This window comes from Hipposideros armiger, unplaced genomic scaffold (genome assembly GCF_001890085.2).
Source record: "Hipposideros armiger isolate ML-2016 unplaced genomic scaffold, ASM189008v1 scaffold_475, whole genome shotgun sequence".
Lineage (NCBI taxonomy): Eukaryota > Metazoa > Chordata > Mammalia > Chiroptera > Hipposideridae > Hipposideros > Hipposideros armiger.
Window position 1 is genome coordinate 661,275 of NW_017731825.1, and position 16,007 is coordinate 677,281.

Below are 16,007 nucleotides of genomic sequence, written 5' to 3' on the forward strand. Positions count from 1 at the left end.
GCAGCAAATGAATAATTTAAAAATTATGGTTTTAAAAAATGGAAAAACAAACAAACAAAAATAAAGACAAAAAAAAATCATGGTTTTGCTTTAATTTGGCTTTTATTTTGACTACAAGTTGAAGGTCAGATGACCCCATAAGCGCTGGAAAAGTTCCCACCCAGCTAACATTATGGAATAGAAATAATTTCTATAAGAAAACACTGCTAAACTGCTCAAGTCCTTCTGCATTTTGACAGGAATTAATTTAATGATCCTATACATTGATTCTTGGTGAATTACAAAATTGAATTCAACACAGCACATAACTGTACATTATCATACTGTACTGCTAAATATCAATCTTTTTAGAACACAGCCCTAATGAAAGCAGCATGCTTTATAGGATCAGCCTCAGGATAAATAAATACACTGGGAAAAAAAGAAAAAAAACCTCTTTAAATTAAAATCAAAAGAGACATTTAAAGTTTGGGCATTCTTCATTATGGGAAAGAATCTTCCATTTTGAGACTATTACATATCAGAAAAGCTCCATCTGTTGTATAATTATCTCTGATAAACGGCCTGATGCTTAGTTTCATCAGAGGAAAGGGAAGAGAAAGACACATACAGAGAGAACTGTAAATAAATCTCCCCACAATATTTCACGTAAAACCAGCCCAGCAGGAAGTCATAAAATGTTTTAATAGGTAATATTTTCTAAGTGTTCTATTAGAATAAGCCAGCCTGTTTCTCCCAATATCTGGTTTTCCGAAGTAGGCATACTCCAAAAACGGGAAAACTAGTCTCATTTAGGGACTATTGGAAATTTAATTGGTAAAAACAAACAAAACGTTTAGCCACTTGGTGGCCGTGATATTAATTTTCCAGGGGATAGATTAGGGCTTGTCAGACAGGAATGAAGACTAGTAGCCAATGAGAACCAGTGCACGTTCAAAGACCCAGGGGCAGGCTAGCAAGGACAGCTGCTGAAATGCGCCCCCATTTTATTTTACTTTTTAAATGCCTGGGGGAGCGACAGAGAATCACCAGGAACCAGTTTCCAAGGAAACAATGGAAATCTCTGTGTTCGACCAAACGAATTTAACCACAGATAAAGAATGTTCTGAAATTTCTATTTTGGGAATCACTGTAATATTAAAGGAAAACCCAGCCAGCACTTTGAAATGAAGCTTTAATCATTAAAAATCTTCACTAACATTCAATTAGTATGGTTTTCACCTTTTCTATACATTTTGGCTACAACAAAAGCATCTCTTGGGTAGATGCAGTATGGAAGAATAAGAAAAACTCAAGCATAATAATGGATGAAAATAGCCCAAAGCTGAGGTCCAGTCCTGTCACGTGACTCGAGGCAGGTCACCATGCAAACCGTTTTCTCATCTGTAGAACAGGAAGATTTATCTGCCTTGCCAAGGTTGCACACTTTCAGGACGATCCCAGGAAAACAATGTTTATCAAAGTGCTTTGTAAAACAGAGGGTGGCAAACTTCTTCTGTAAAGGACCACTGGTCTCTGTAGCAACTACCCAATTCTGCTGCTGTAGTGTAGAAGCAGCCACAAACAATACACGAACGAATGAACACGGCTGTGTTCCAATAAAGCTTTATTTATGAACGCTGAAATCTGAACTTCATGTAATTTTCACATGTCACAAAATACTTGTCTATTGATTTTTTCCCAATCATTTAAAATCATTCTTAGCTCATGGGCCATACAAAAGCAGGTGCTGGGCTGGATTTGGCCCTGGGGCTGTAGTTTGCCAGCTCCTCTTGTAAAGCAGAGCTTTATGTGTGTGTTGGTGGCTGTTCGTCTCCTAGTTTGTTCCTCTACAGAGCTTAGGAGAGTGTTGTGCATGAGGTGGGCGTGCTCTAACTGCTAGACCAGAATGTCAGAATATTTGAAAACAGTATCTTGTCATTCCTCTTCCCTAGTAGTAGGTTATCAGTTTTCTCCCTCTCCTGCCCAGAAAGAAACAGCCCAGTCAACTCTCCTCTAACACCTCAATTTCCCTCCAGTATGTGGTGGGATGTATGTAGGCTTGCACATCATAAGGCTCCCAAACAGGTCCCATGCAGGGTGCCTAGGCCTTTAAGAGCATGATGGTAGGAAAGCTCATTTACAGCAGAGAGAGAGAGAAAAGTACATTTTTTCATCTCTTAAATCTAATCTGGTAAGACTCTGACACAAAGTGATCAGTCCTCTGCCCAGCATTCAAAAATATCAACAAAACAACAACTGGTTCAGTGTTCTATCTACAACCTGACATTACCCTGTGTCTCTTCAAAAGTAGGTTCAGAAACATAGGAACAAATCACACTTCAGCTTCTCTATGAAAAACTTAGAAATTGGGAGAATAATAGGTAGGTAGGTAGTAGCAAAAGCAGAAAGAAATGTCATTTTGTTCTTTTTAAGTGTTTGTGCAACACCCCACCCCTCTGCAGCTTTCATTTGCATGCATTGTCCTTTACTCTATAAATCACTATAGAGACAGACAGCTATGCTGTGGTGCCAGGGGGCCCGGCTGCTCTGTCATCTTGAGCAAGATACTGAATGGTCCTGTGTCTCCATTTCCACATCTGTGAAACAAAGGTGGTGACAGGACTCATCATACAGGGTAATTATGAAGATAAAGTATTTGAAACAGTACTTGAGTGCTGTGGTGGTCACTGTTACCATTATTATATTATTATAGCATCTAAATGCTGTGACAATTCCTTTGGTTGCTATTTGAATTTTGTTTACACTGTTTTTTGAAATGTTTCTAATGGTTAAAGTTCCATGGACTCTTCTGCAGACACACATGATGGAAGAGGAAGAGATAGATGTGTTTTCAGATGAAGAAATATCATTTATATCTGTTTTATTTTACCTCCAGTCACGTGTTTTAATTCTTTAGGATAAAAATCTGTATTTTATACTCTCTTGTCTGTAGTTCTTACTCTAGCTGTAGTCTTTTCAAAACAGCATTAATGTACCCAAACTCTCATAACCTTTCTGCTCATATAGCCATTTAACAATGAGAAGTAGAAAGCAGACGTAAGCAATATTCATTCTCGATTAGAAAAAAAGTAAAACCTTTTTTTAAGCCCCAAAGAAGACACCACACTTCCTGTTCTACACAATAACAATGGATCTCTTAACTACTATACAGTTTACAAACTATGTAGTACTTGGATTGGGAATTCCAAACCCACTTTCCAGGAACTCCCACACACTACTTGTCCATACCTCTCTAGGCGAAGCTAGGAAGGACCAACATATGAAATTCTGGACCCCTGAGGAAACTAAAAGATCATCGTAAGTAATCCTCTGCAGCCTCTTGCTCTATCTTTCTTCTCCTAGGTAGGTCACAGCTGGAGAAATATGCAAGGAGTCAATAGATCAGGCTGTCTAATCTCACCTGGGTTTTCACCGCTGCTTGGCAATCTCCTTGACTTACAATGCATCCGCCGTGACAGCTCTGACAGCTCTAACACCTTTCTTACTCTTCTCATCCCTATATCCCCCACCCACAAGCCAGGCACACATCCCTCACTCTAGCTTAGTTTTCAACCTAGGAGAGGAAGCACCTGAGAAAGCTTATGCAAATGACAAGCTTATTAACCCCTGCTCCTGCTGCTGCCTCCCTTTCGCCCTCAAATTCTTATGCATCTGTTTGGGAGAACAAGCCAGAATCTCAGAGAGAGGTGTATGGGTTTGAAAAGATGACCTCCTTGTGGGTAGAGCCTAATCTTCATCATTTCTGTACCTAGCCCTTCATCTAGTGCCTAACACACAGTAGGCTCTCCGAAAAGACCGCTAAATGAATACACAAACCACTGAAGGAGTTTATTTAGGTAATCAATCTCATTATCACCAATTTCAAATGTCTCTTGTCGCTTTACAGTCTGCAGCATTTGCACAATGCTGAGGCAATGTGCTATAGTTGTTGAAAACAAAACCTCGGACCCTAAATTAGTGGGTTGGAACATGAACTACCCTGTAAAGCACAAGCTCTTTGGGCAAAAGTTACTAAACTTCTCTGCTTCAATTTCCTCATCTGTAAAAACACCTACCTCAGAGGGTATTATAAAAGTGAAAAATTAGTACATGTAAAGAGCTTAGAATACAGCAAACACCTCATAAACGTGAGCTAACATTTTCATTATTATTAAACCCCACACCACAAATTGAAATTTGTTCCCTGCTTTTGTGATCTTGCCTACAATCATTCTCCTCCTTTCTGACTTTTTCAGTTGCCTCCTCTGTTTTAGTTTCACTCAAAATCCTATTCTCACCGCTTTTTCACTCTAAGCAACCTCATTTTACCCGAAGGCAGCGGTTCTCAACCTGCGGGTCGCGACCCCTTTGGGGGTCGAACGACCCTTTCACAGGGGTCGCCTAAGACCATCGGAAAACAAAAAGATATTTACATTACGATTCATAACAGTAGCAAAATTACAGTTATAGAGTAGCAACGAAAATAATTTTATGGTTGGGGTTCACCACAACATGAGGAACTGTATTAAGGGGTCGCGGCATTAGGAAGGTTGAGAACCGCTGCCCTAAGGCTTCGCCTCTCATCTCCTTGTGGATAAAGCCAACTTTGTCCTCTCTCTTCTGAGCTCCAACTCAAACTCCCCAATTGACCACTTAAGTCATCATCATATCTCAGATTAACCAATCTCCTCATTTTCCCAGATCTGTGAAAAATCTGAGAATTACAATAATGAGCCCCACAAGAATTAGGAAATGAGATTACCTTCAGAGAGTTTAACTTGAAGATGAACACACAATGGTTTGAAGCAGTGATGTCACCAGAAAGAGAGAGAATGAATCTGAAGCAAGTAGAACTAGACAGTCCTTAATCAGACTGTAGGTATGTATATAGCAAAATAAAACAAAACAAAACAAACCAGCATGGCAGTCTACAGTGGCCTAGACTGGCAACTTATGGAAACAGGAAGTGTTGTGTCCCAAGGGCTCCAGAGCTCAGGGCAGGTTTAAGTCCAGGTAGAAGAGGGAGAAAACGGTATGAAGTTGGAATCTGGTTTGAAAACCAAGACCTTCCCTCTATGTCCTTGGAGTATACCTGACTATCAACCTGACTCAATTAAAAATTCACTTCATTTAATTCCACGTGTTCTAGTCACACTTTGTCATCCATGTAAATCTTTGTTATAGGTTAGCTTCCCATAAAGGTCTGCCTTCAGAGAAAATGTTTGTCATATGAATATAGTATTTTTATTTCCAATTCCTGCTACAAGGATTTTTCACGATGAATTAATAAAGCAACTTTCATGATTTGAGTTTCCTTAATTACAGAAAGAAAAAGTGCTGATCTTGCCAACATGAGTATTTCTCTTCTCTGTGGCAGTTATATTTCACATTGTAAATTAACTGATTAAAAGAACTGAAGCCAAATGCCTGAATTTGAATCCTGGTTCTGGTATCTACTAGTTCATGACCACAGGCAAATTACTTGATCTCTTTGTACCTGTTTCCTTATCTACAGAAGGGGATAGTCTACCTCACTGTGTTGTCCTGGGGAATGAAAGAAAATATACAAAACATACAGTACAATGTGTTGCCCATAAAGTGCTCAATAATTGGTAGCTACTGTTATCTCTTCTCACATGCATTTTTGGCTGCTCCAGGTTTGTTGTGGCCTGACCCTGGTGTGTGTGGGTCCAGTCAGATAAGGTTCCATCAGATGAGATCCTGACTAGCTCCAACCTTTTCCATAAACAAGGAGTTCCTAACCTAAAGGCCATAGTGAGCATTAGAGCAATGTTATTCAAAACTGGGTATAAATGAATGGTGTGTATTTTTCTGAGACAACAGGCCAGAGCTTTCATCAGCTCCTTGATAAGTACATGACCCCAAACAGATTTTTTAAAACAAAGCAAAACAAAACCTACTGCCTTAGCATTACCACTACCATTTCTATCTTTTTTTCTCCTCTTAAATGATTTCTACACCTTCCCCTGGGCCTCTAATCAAAAAGTTACCGAATTTTGACAAGTCTCTCTCTGCAATGTTATTCTACTGTAATCCTTCCCATTTTCAATACTGCCAGGCTATTTCTCCAAAAGAACTGTAATAATATTACTTCCTCTGCTCAAAAATTGACTATTGTCTAACATCAAAATATCCTAGTTGAGCACTCAAGCCTCTATGACTACCTTTCCAGCCTTGTCCTCCATAAATGGCCCTAAGGAGTCACTGCCATTGCAGAACTGAACTCCATGCAGCTCATTCTACTCTGTCTAGAATGTCTTTTCACCACCTTGTGCATCTTCAATACCACTTTCTTCAGTAAACCAACACCCTTCTTTAACAGCCACTTGTCTTTAATAACAAATATATTTATTTGCCCCTGCTAAATAATAAATTCTTTGGAGAACAGGGCTATGGCCTTCTCTACTTTTATAGTCTCAACTTTACCTAGTACACTGGTTTATGATAGGTTTAGATATTCATTCTCTGATAATCTTTTCAAAGTAGTAGACAGAACATTCAAACCTACCATATTTCAAGGATCCCTACATCGTCATTAAATTTGAAATGCCCGGGCCGGCCAAGTGGCTCAGTTGGTTAAGAGCTCGCTCAAGAGTTTGAGCTCTGAGCAACAGTGCTTTGATTCCCGGCCCGAGCTGAGCAGCCGCTGAGCTGCCAAAAGGTGGCAGGATGGCTCAGCTTAAAAAAAAAAAGAAATTTGAAATGCCAAATTTCAACTTAACTAAAGATTTTAAAAGGCAGAAACTGCTATGTCGTAACATCCCTATAATTTGCAGCAAACACTGTCAAAGTTAGTGACAAAGGAGATGGTTACAGTATTATAAAGATTAAGTGGACAATGGACTTCCATATCACATATTGGGTTGTCACAAAAGTCATGACACATTTTTGCCACAAAAACCATAGAAATAATACATCATGACTTTTCCGACAACCCAATACATGATAATGGTATTCTATCACTGAGGCCTTACAGAAGAGTAACAGAAACCATCTCTTCTCCCCTTCAAATACCTATGACCTATGAAGTATACAGTGTTACTATCTCAGCTAATTGCCTAAAAACATTCAAGGCCCCATTAGTGATGGAGGTAAGGTTGCAATCCAAGGTTCCTCAAACAGGGGCCAGTTCCCTAGGCCAGCGGTTCCCCACACCTGCTACATTTCAGAATTCTCTGCAGAGTTAGAACAGCTCTCTGGGCCTCCCTCCAGACAAACTAAATTGACTCAGGGAATGTTACTGAAAATTGAAATTGTTTTTAAAATCCCCAGTGGATTCTAATTTGCAGCCAGGGCTGAGAACCATTGCCCTCAACTGGTTCAAAACCTTGTGTTCCTTGACAGTTAACATAAAAGGCTACCTTTTTAGATCATTTTAAGCTCTGCAGATTGGCTGAAACGTATTCTCTAACTTGCTGATTTGGGCCTATATGTCAAAGCTTAAGCTTGAATTAAAAGAGCTACTATCTTTTTTCTGGGGTGAGGCATTACCAAGAAGCTCATGATAGGATTCTTGGGCTGTTTTCTCTACCACCTCACAGCACCTGGGCACTTACAATCCTCTTTACTTGGTGAAGTTACATTCAGTTCTGTCGGAAGCGGCTGCTGGCTGGGACTAAGAGTTGGCGTGGTTATCGAGGTATTGTTGTTGTCACTGGTGGTCTCTTCGGAAAACAAATCTGATTGGCTGTTACTTGTACTTGGAGTGGAATCATCGTCTGGTTGTTTCTTTTGAAAATCTGAAGAGAAAGAGTGAGAAAACCAATTTAATTAATGACATCACAATCTCCTTGGGTATTATAAAACAACGATAGTTAGTACAAAAATTAAATGTAACAGCAGCAATAATAAAGACTAATTTGACAGATTGAAAAATTGAAGTAGGAGCTGGCCGAGTGGCTCAGTTGGTTAAGAGTGTGAGCTCTGAGCAACAGGGCCACAGGTTTAATTCCCACATGGGTCAGTGAGCTGCACCCGAGCTGAGCTGCTGCTGAGCTACCAACAGGTGGCAGGATGGCTCAGCTGGTGAGATCGCGTGCTCCTAACAAGGTTGCCACGGGTGGCCGGATGGCGAATGGGACTTGGAGCTGAGCTAGCTGTGCCCTTGGATGTTCCCCTTCCCCAATAAAAAAATTTTAACAACAAAAAGAAATTGAAGTAAAATACTGGTCAAAAACATAAAGTTGGTGGAGGGTAACTAGACTGAAAGCTTTCCAAAATCCTTGTATTATTCAGAAGAAAAGGTAAAATGCTGATTTTATTGTGAGATTTTGCTAAACAAAATGCATGTTAAAATTTTAGGGGTGATCAATTAGAAGGAAAAACTACAGGCAAAGCTGTTCAGAAGGCAGGTAAAAAGGGGGAAAAACTGCAGAGAACAAAGCAGGGTAAATAGAAAACATAAAATAAGATGGTAGAAAGAAGTACAGACATACCAGTAATGGCAATAAATATAAACAGACTAAATTTAGCAGTTAAAAGACAGAACATTTAGGGCCAGTGCGATGGTTAAGAACTGGCTTGGGACGCCAGAGGGCCCCAGTTCGGATCCCACATATGAGGGCCAGTGACACTGCCCTCCTCAGCTAAGATGCTGAACAAACAGCTCATCCTGGAGCTGGACTGCCATGAGTCGCCAGCAATTACGTAGGCTGCAGCCCCTGTGGCAGTGGGTTGCCATGGGCTACTGTATGTAGCCAGCAGCCAGCATGAGTGGCCAGCAGCCGGAGTGAGTAGCCGTCCAGAAGCCGGCGACTGATCTGCCTCACCCGGGAAGAGCGCAATGATGGTGCCAACTTGGGCCAGTGAAGCAACGTCCTCCACAACTAGACTGAAGAACAAAAGGACAGCAACTTGTCTGTTCCCCTTCCCCCAATTCCCCAGCGCTGTTCCCATCCCCCCATTCCCCAATAAAAAAATCTTTAAAAAGACAGAACATTTAGATTGAATAAACAAAGTCTTTTGTTTGCAGTTTACAAGAAACATACTAAAAACATAAATATGAGGATACAGAAAATTTTAAAGTATACCAGCCAATACACATGATAAAAAAGCCAGTAATAGCTACAGTACTGTCAGAGACTATAGACTTTAAGGCAAAAACATTATTGTTAGTGATAAAGAAGATCACAATATAACAGTAAACAAAATTTTTTTAAAACAGAAAGATAAAACAATTCTGGGGCCGGCCAAGTGGCACATTGGTTAAGAGCTGGCTTGGGACGCCAGAGGGCCCAGGTTCGGATTCCACATATGAGGGCCAGTGACACTGCCTTCTACAGCTAAGATACTGAACAACAGCTCAACCTGGAGTTGCCGGCGACAGTGTAGGCTGTAGCCACTGCTGCAGTGGGTTGCCAAGGGCTACCGTGTGTAGCCAGCAGCCAGCGTGAGTGGCCAGTAACCGTCGTGAGCGGCCGTCCAGAAGCCAGTGACTGATCTGCCTCGCCCAAGAAGAGCACAATGATGGTGTCAACTTGGGCCAGTGAAGCAACGTCCTCCACAACTAGACTGAAGAACAAAAGGGCAGCAACTTGTCTGTTCCCCTTCCCCCAATTCCCCAGCGCTGTTCCCATCCCCCAATTCCCCAATAAAAATCTTAAAAAAAAAAAAACACAAAAAAAACAAAAAACAATTCTGAACCTGTGTGCACCTAATAACAAAACATCACAATCTGTAAAGCAAAAATGACTATTTATAGGAAACTGAAAAATTTACTATCATAATGGGAAGACTTTAGTATATTTGTCTCAGACAAAATAACTAGTAAAATTACTTAAGGTTAATAAGCATATACAGACTCATGTACCCCAAAGTTAGGTAATGAATTATTTTCAAACACTGATAAAAGCTAAGTAAAACCTGGCTAAACCTTGACCACACATGAGGCTATAAAGCAAAAGTCTCCATAAATGCCAAAAAGTGAGATATACACATTAGCTGACGATAGAGCAATTAAGTTAAAAATTCATAACAAAAAATTCTTCATATTTGGAAATTTTAAAAATACACTTTAAACTCATGGGTCAAATCAGAAAACAGAAAATCGGAAAATACAGTAATGCCTTGGTTTGCGAGCATAATTCGTTCCAGAAACAAACTACTCGTATTGCAAGACATCTCTCATTTATCACGTTAAAATGTATTATAAATGTTTGCTCATCTTGCAGAACACCTGCAAACCAAGTTACTCGCAATCCAAGTTTTACTGTACTTATAATTAAATGATAATAAAATGACTACTTATCAATATCCAGTAAAGATAAAAATGCGCATACATTACCCATACCACAGTCATTTCATTCCTAGGTATATGCCCAAGAAAAACTCAACACACATGTACAAGGATCTTAATTATATGCTGTTTGTAATAGTAAAAAGTCAGATAAAACCTAAAGGTCCATATATAGTAAGAATATCTTCAAATAATGGAATTATGTACATAGTGAGAACTATTGCCACATACATCAACATGAGTCTCAAAATCATAATGTTGACCAAAAAAGCAAGTCACTAAATAAACATAGTAAGACTGTACTTATATAAACCTTAAAGACAGATAAAACTCAATACTATATTGTTTAGGAATATGTATGTTCAAACCATTAAAAAATATTAACACAATTCAGGATAGTGATTACACCTCTTAGGTTGAGGGAGGGAGATGAGAAGGTGAGAGGTACGCAGGAATATTCAAAATTATAGGTAATTTTCTATGACAGAGAATGGATTAAAACAGTATATTCAAGCATATAATGGATTGTTCAATGGCAGTTAAAATAAATGAATGAAGCTACAAATGTAACAGAAAAATCTCAAACACAATGCAGAGAGAGAAGAAAGCTACACAAGGAAATAAATATACAGTATAATAATATCTACATTAAAATTTAAAATATGTAAAAATACCATGTTGTTTATGGATACATAATTACAATATAAAAACATGCATGGAAATGATACACCAAATTCAGGATAGTGGTTTTTGGGGGTAGAAGTGAAAAAGGGGTCTTCAAATCTATCTAATTTTTTATTTAAAGCTGGTGATGGGTTAAAATTATTATGTATTTGTCTGTGTTTCATTTAAAAAATATAATGGTAGTCTATGAAGTACAGATTATACTTTATAAATTCAGAGAAAGAAAAGATCCTGACAACTCTACACTGCCTTCTCTTTTGAACCACAGAGAAGCTGCTGCTATTATGTTCTATCACCCCATCAGAACCACTATTCTGACCTATTCTGGGCATAAGAATAGCTAGCATTTATGTTACACTTACCATGTGGCCAGGCACTAAACTAAATGTTTTAGGTATGTGACTGATTTACGTTAATCCTATTGACGACTCTAACAAGAAAGGTATAATTAACACCACTTTATTGATGAAGAAACTGAGGCTCAGAAAGCTTAGGTAATTTGTTCCAAGTTAACAGTTAGTAAGTAGCAGGATGAGGATTTAAACACAGGTCCATGTGACCCCAAAACCCACAGTCTTCAGTCACAACCCCAGGATAAAGGAAGGGTGAGCACCAGCCTGGCCCGAGGAAAAGGCCTCCACGTCAAGTGTCTACCCCTCGTGGCACCAAAGGCGAGTGCAGTGGAACAGTCACTACCCTGCTGTGCCAATCGGAGATCTACAGCCTCTACCGCTTCGTTTCTGTGTTTATTTCTTAGCCCCTTTCTCATTCTTCAGTGTTTTGACATTTTTAAATGGCTTATTATCTCAGTGTTATTTGTACAGCACTTCAGAGGAAAAGGTACTATATAAGTGGAACAGAAATACTGTGATAATGGTGCTCTTTTTTTATGCCATGCCATCTCATTAGCTCTCCTATGTCAATAATCATTGGGTTCCTCCTGTAACTCTCTCTCTACCATTTAATTGGAAATGTTATAAGGCCCTAAAAGAACTGAAACTGAATCATCATTGTACCATCGAGCACAAGCCCCAGTCCTGGAGACAGGCACACACAGACTCACTCAGGCACAATAACCCTTTGAGGTTAAATGGTGTTTCTGTTTAAAGATATTGATTGTTACCAGGTCCCACCCCACCCCCCACCCCCGGTCTCCAGTACACGCTTGCCATGCTCCTTGACACTCAGGTATTATACTTTGCTTTAAGTTTTCTTTTGTGATCTGCAGTTAAGAACAGACCTTCTTTTAACCCATCCTTCCACTAGGCCTTTTTGGCACCTACACAGGGTGATGGTGTTCCGTTCCAAACCAAACTGGCTACACACAAGACAACTAGTAGAAGCTCGATATGTTCACAGCTTCCATTCTATAAAGAATCCAAGAATTACAGAAGTTTACAACCAGAATTAACTTTAAAGATCCAGCTCAATCCTTTCATCTTACAGAAAAAGAAAACAAGAGCCAAGAAAGTTAATGCTAAGTCATCAGAAATTCACAGAGTTAATCCTAAGAGTTTTCTAACTGCAAAGTTAACAGCTTGTACAATAGAAAGAGCTTTAGAATTGAATCTGGATTCAAATCCTGACTTCACTATTTACTGGGTATACGGCTAATTGTTTTAGCCATATTGTTCAACCTTCTGGGGCCCCATCTATAAAATGAAGGGAGAGAGTTAGTTCTACCTCTTAGAATAGTGTGGATTAAATAAAATAATGTACAAGTATCTAGCACATGGGTACTCAACAAATGTCATTAAAAATAAAAGGTATTTTCCTGGTTTAAAGAAAGGGCATTGAGTTATCGCTTCCATTTAGCCCTGATGTTTGCATCATAGTTCTCCCTCTCTTGTTCTTTTCTTCCTGAATCATTCAGCATCCAACTTCTGACAAACAAAAATCCCAGAAGCCTACTCCAAGGACAAAGGGGAGCAGATTTGTATCCCATGTAAAAAGCAAACCACAAAACAGGCAGAGAGACGGCCTGCGATCTTACTGCTCTGGAAAGTGGTGCAGGGAAGGTACAGAGGGTGTCACTCACTGCATTTGACCCAGACACAGTAAAGGCTTGTTCACTTGTTTTATACTTTTCCTATAAACGGGAAAACTAGAAATCTCCAAGCTTACCCATCTCTCTGAGAAAAAAATTAGGAATAATTATCTATTTGTGTAAATTGGTAAGAGTTAATGGCATACTCAAAGGTGTAAACTTGGTCTTGAATAATAAAGCTTTGAGTCTGAGGCAGGTTTGTGTGAGTAAAGCTTTTCCAAATTAAACTGTTATTTGTAAAACCTGAGTAAAAAGCTTTGCACTTTAATGGGATTGCTGTTTAAAAGTGAACAGTAGCCAAGATCTTGGCAGATTACCTTATTATCAACTAAGGGGAAAAATAATTTCTCAACAAAGGTACTCTTGGATCCTGAAGTGTCCAGAAATGGGAGTTTCCTCAAGATCGGGAAGCTGACCTAATGGCACCGGCTGACCCTAAATGGCCAGCAAAGTCCCTGGGGCCAGCTGCCCACATACTCATTCACATGACATAGTTCCCTCCATTGTTTTCAGAATGATTTTTCTCACAGGTCAGTCTTTTTACTACAAAGTGCACCTCAAAAGACTGGGAGCACCAAAAGAGCACCTCACCCTGCTTCTGTGGACAAGCCCATTAGCTTGGGCAGTCTCACTGGGCCAGACTTTATCTAGTCATTACTCCAAAATCACCTTTGATATGCAAACGCCCCATATGTTTCTCTCTCAGAGTACCACACAGATTTGGCAAGGTGCTTAGCTACCCGCTTCCAGGTCATGACAATAACTATGGTTGTTGTTTTTTTAATGATTTCTTCAAGGCAGAGAATACACAAAAGTAATTTGGAAAGGACTGCACTACATTCTTTCTTTGAAAATAAATTGTTTTTAAAAATCCTCTTTAGTAATCTAGTTTTTGCTCTTAATAATCTAGTTTTTTCCTTGTCACATACAGATCTGTGTGATCACTGAAGGGTTCATGGTATGTCCATTTATAATACAGCAATTAAACCGATTCACTATTGTTATACATTTGCAGTTACCAATTTTTCACTATTATAAGCAACATTTTATTGAACACCCTTAGGTTATATTGCTAGAAGTAGATCAGATGGGTAAGCGTGGATGCACATTTTTAAAGCACTGGATACATATTATCAAATTCTCTTGGCACAACGCCCTGTGTCTTCCCATAGCGCAAGACTTATGATGGCCTGTAAGAATCATGTATTCATTGGCAGCCTCCCACCTTATACAGGCCCAGGACAAAACAGTGCTCAATACATGTTAACTGAGAAAGTGGCAAAATGATTTTCTGTAGAAAACTTACCACTGATTACATTTAACATTATTTACCAATTGTTATCTTAAACCTTGCACCAATTATTTTGTGTGCCTTTAACAGCACTCCCAGCATCATCTGGGTTTACATTTCAAAAAGATGAAGCGCTCAGTACCTGTGATTTTCTACTTTCATAATCAGTAAGTAGAGACGAGAAATTCAACTGCTTTTGTTCTAACCCACTCATTAAGTCTATTTGGCCACTAACAAGGCTTCTGTATCATTATTACAGACACTAAAATTGGGTATAAAGAAAATCAAACTGGGGGTGAAAAGGAACTAAGACTTAAGTGTCTACTGTGAACAAAGCACTGTCAGAGGCCTTCAATTCATTTTCTCATTTAATCCTCAAAATAAATGGGACAGTAATATCATCTGCACATTTCAGCTGAGGACAGTAGGGCATGATAAGGTGGGGCACCTGCCTCGTCCCAGCCAGTGCTGGAGCTAGGCTTTGAGAGAGATCAAGGTTTATGTGACTCTAATGCCTACATGCTTCCACTGTAGCATGAGGCATTGAAGCAACCACCGCCCAGCTTTACACAATGCAATAGCTTGCCATGGAAAAGGGGTACTTTTCCACTTCCCACATTCCCATTCCCAGTCTCCAAACCCCATAGGACTCTATATTACAGATTACAACTCCATGTTCCCACTGGAAGCTTTACTTTGGTGTTTGACACCATAAAATGCTTCATGTTTCAAATATCCAATTAAAGAAAAATGAGTATGTTGCAAATAAAAATTCAATTCTGGTATCTCAAGAGTTTGGTCCATGCAAGGCACTATATAAAGGCTTCCTCTATCAGAACAGGGTTCTTTTTCCTCTTCTCATCACTTCTCTCAATTCATGTCCATAACAGGCTACAGCCTCCATCCATAAGGACATTTCCAGGTTTTTAAAGATGTACATTCCCATCCCCATCCCAATCACAAACCTTAGATATCTTATTTTTAAAAGCGACAATAAAAACTACAAAGCCAGCCAATTCATAAAGCAGAGTTTTAGCCTTCTAATTAAAATCTTAATGAAATTCTAGTAGTTGGATGTTAATCGGTATTAACAGCCTCAGCAAAAACAAACTGGTTTAAACAAGAATTACCAAGAACCAAAAGGCTGGTTACCATTAACATCTTAAAATGCACTCATCTTGGAATGTTTATGGAGAAAACTGTGACCTACTCAATGTGGCTGGGGTCATTTACACTTCCTTTCATAAGTCATCTCTTCCAGCTTCTTTTAAAAACAAAACCGAAAACCTTTACCCTACCAGATTCTCCCCTATATTCTCATGATGGTTCCTTCTCTTAAAAACAAGGCTGTCTTCACTGATCTCAGAATAAACAGATTGACTGATACTTTCAGACAAGTTGAAAATATACGTTATACACACACCATATATACCAGGAGTGCCAAAAAAATGTATACAGTGGACACTTTGGTCAACGTTACTCAAGCAATAATTCGCCGTAATCAGAAATGTCTGGATGCTGATGGCAACCACTTTGAGCACCTTCTGTAATTGCAGAAGTCAAATGTGACTTGTATTCATCTTCTGTTATCGGTATATATTGAGCATTACAATTATACATTTTCCTTTTTAAAAATGTGTATACATTTTGTTGGCACTGTCTCTCTCTCTCTCTCTTTCTCTCTCTCTCTCTCTCTCTCTCTCTCTCTCTCTCTCTCTCTCTCTCTCTGTGTGTGTGTGTGTGTGTGT

General features: G+C 39.2%; 1 protein-coding gene across 2 annotated transcripts in view; it reads right to left on the minus strand.

Moving 5' to 3' along the window:
• Window positions 1–16,007, minus strand: part of ZFAND3 (zinc finger AN1-type containing 3) — a 319,948-nt gene that overhangs the window by 77,446 nt on the left and 226,495 nt on the right. For both annotated transcript variants that reach the window (XM_019666562.1, XM_019666561.1), the window contains exon 3: window positions 7,560–7,742. In XM_019666562.1, coding sequence (XP_019522107.1) covers window positions 7,560–7,742 — 183 coding nt within the window. The remainder of the gene's footprint in view (window positions 1–7,559; window positions 7,743–16,007) is intronic.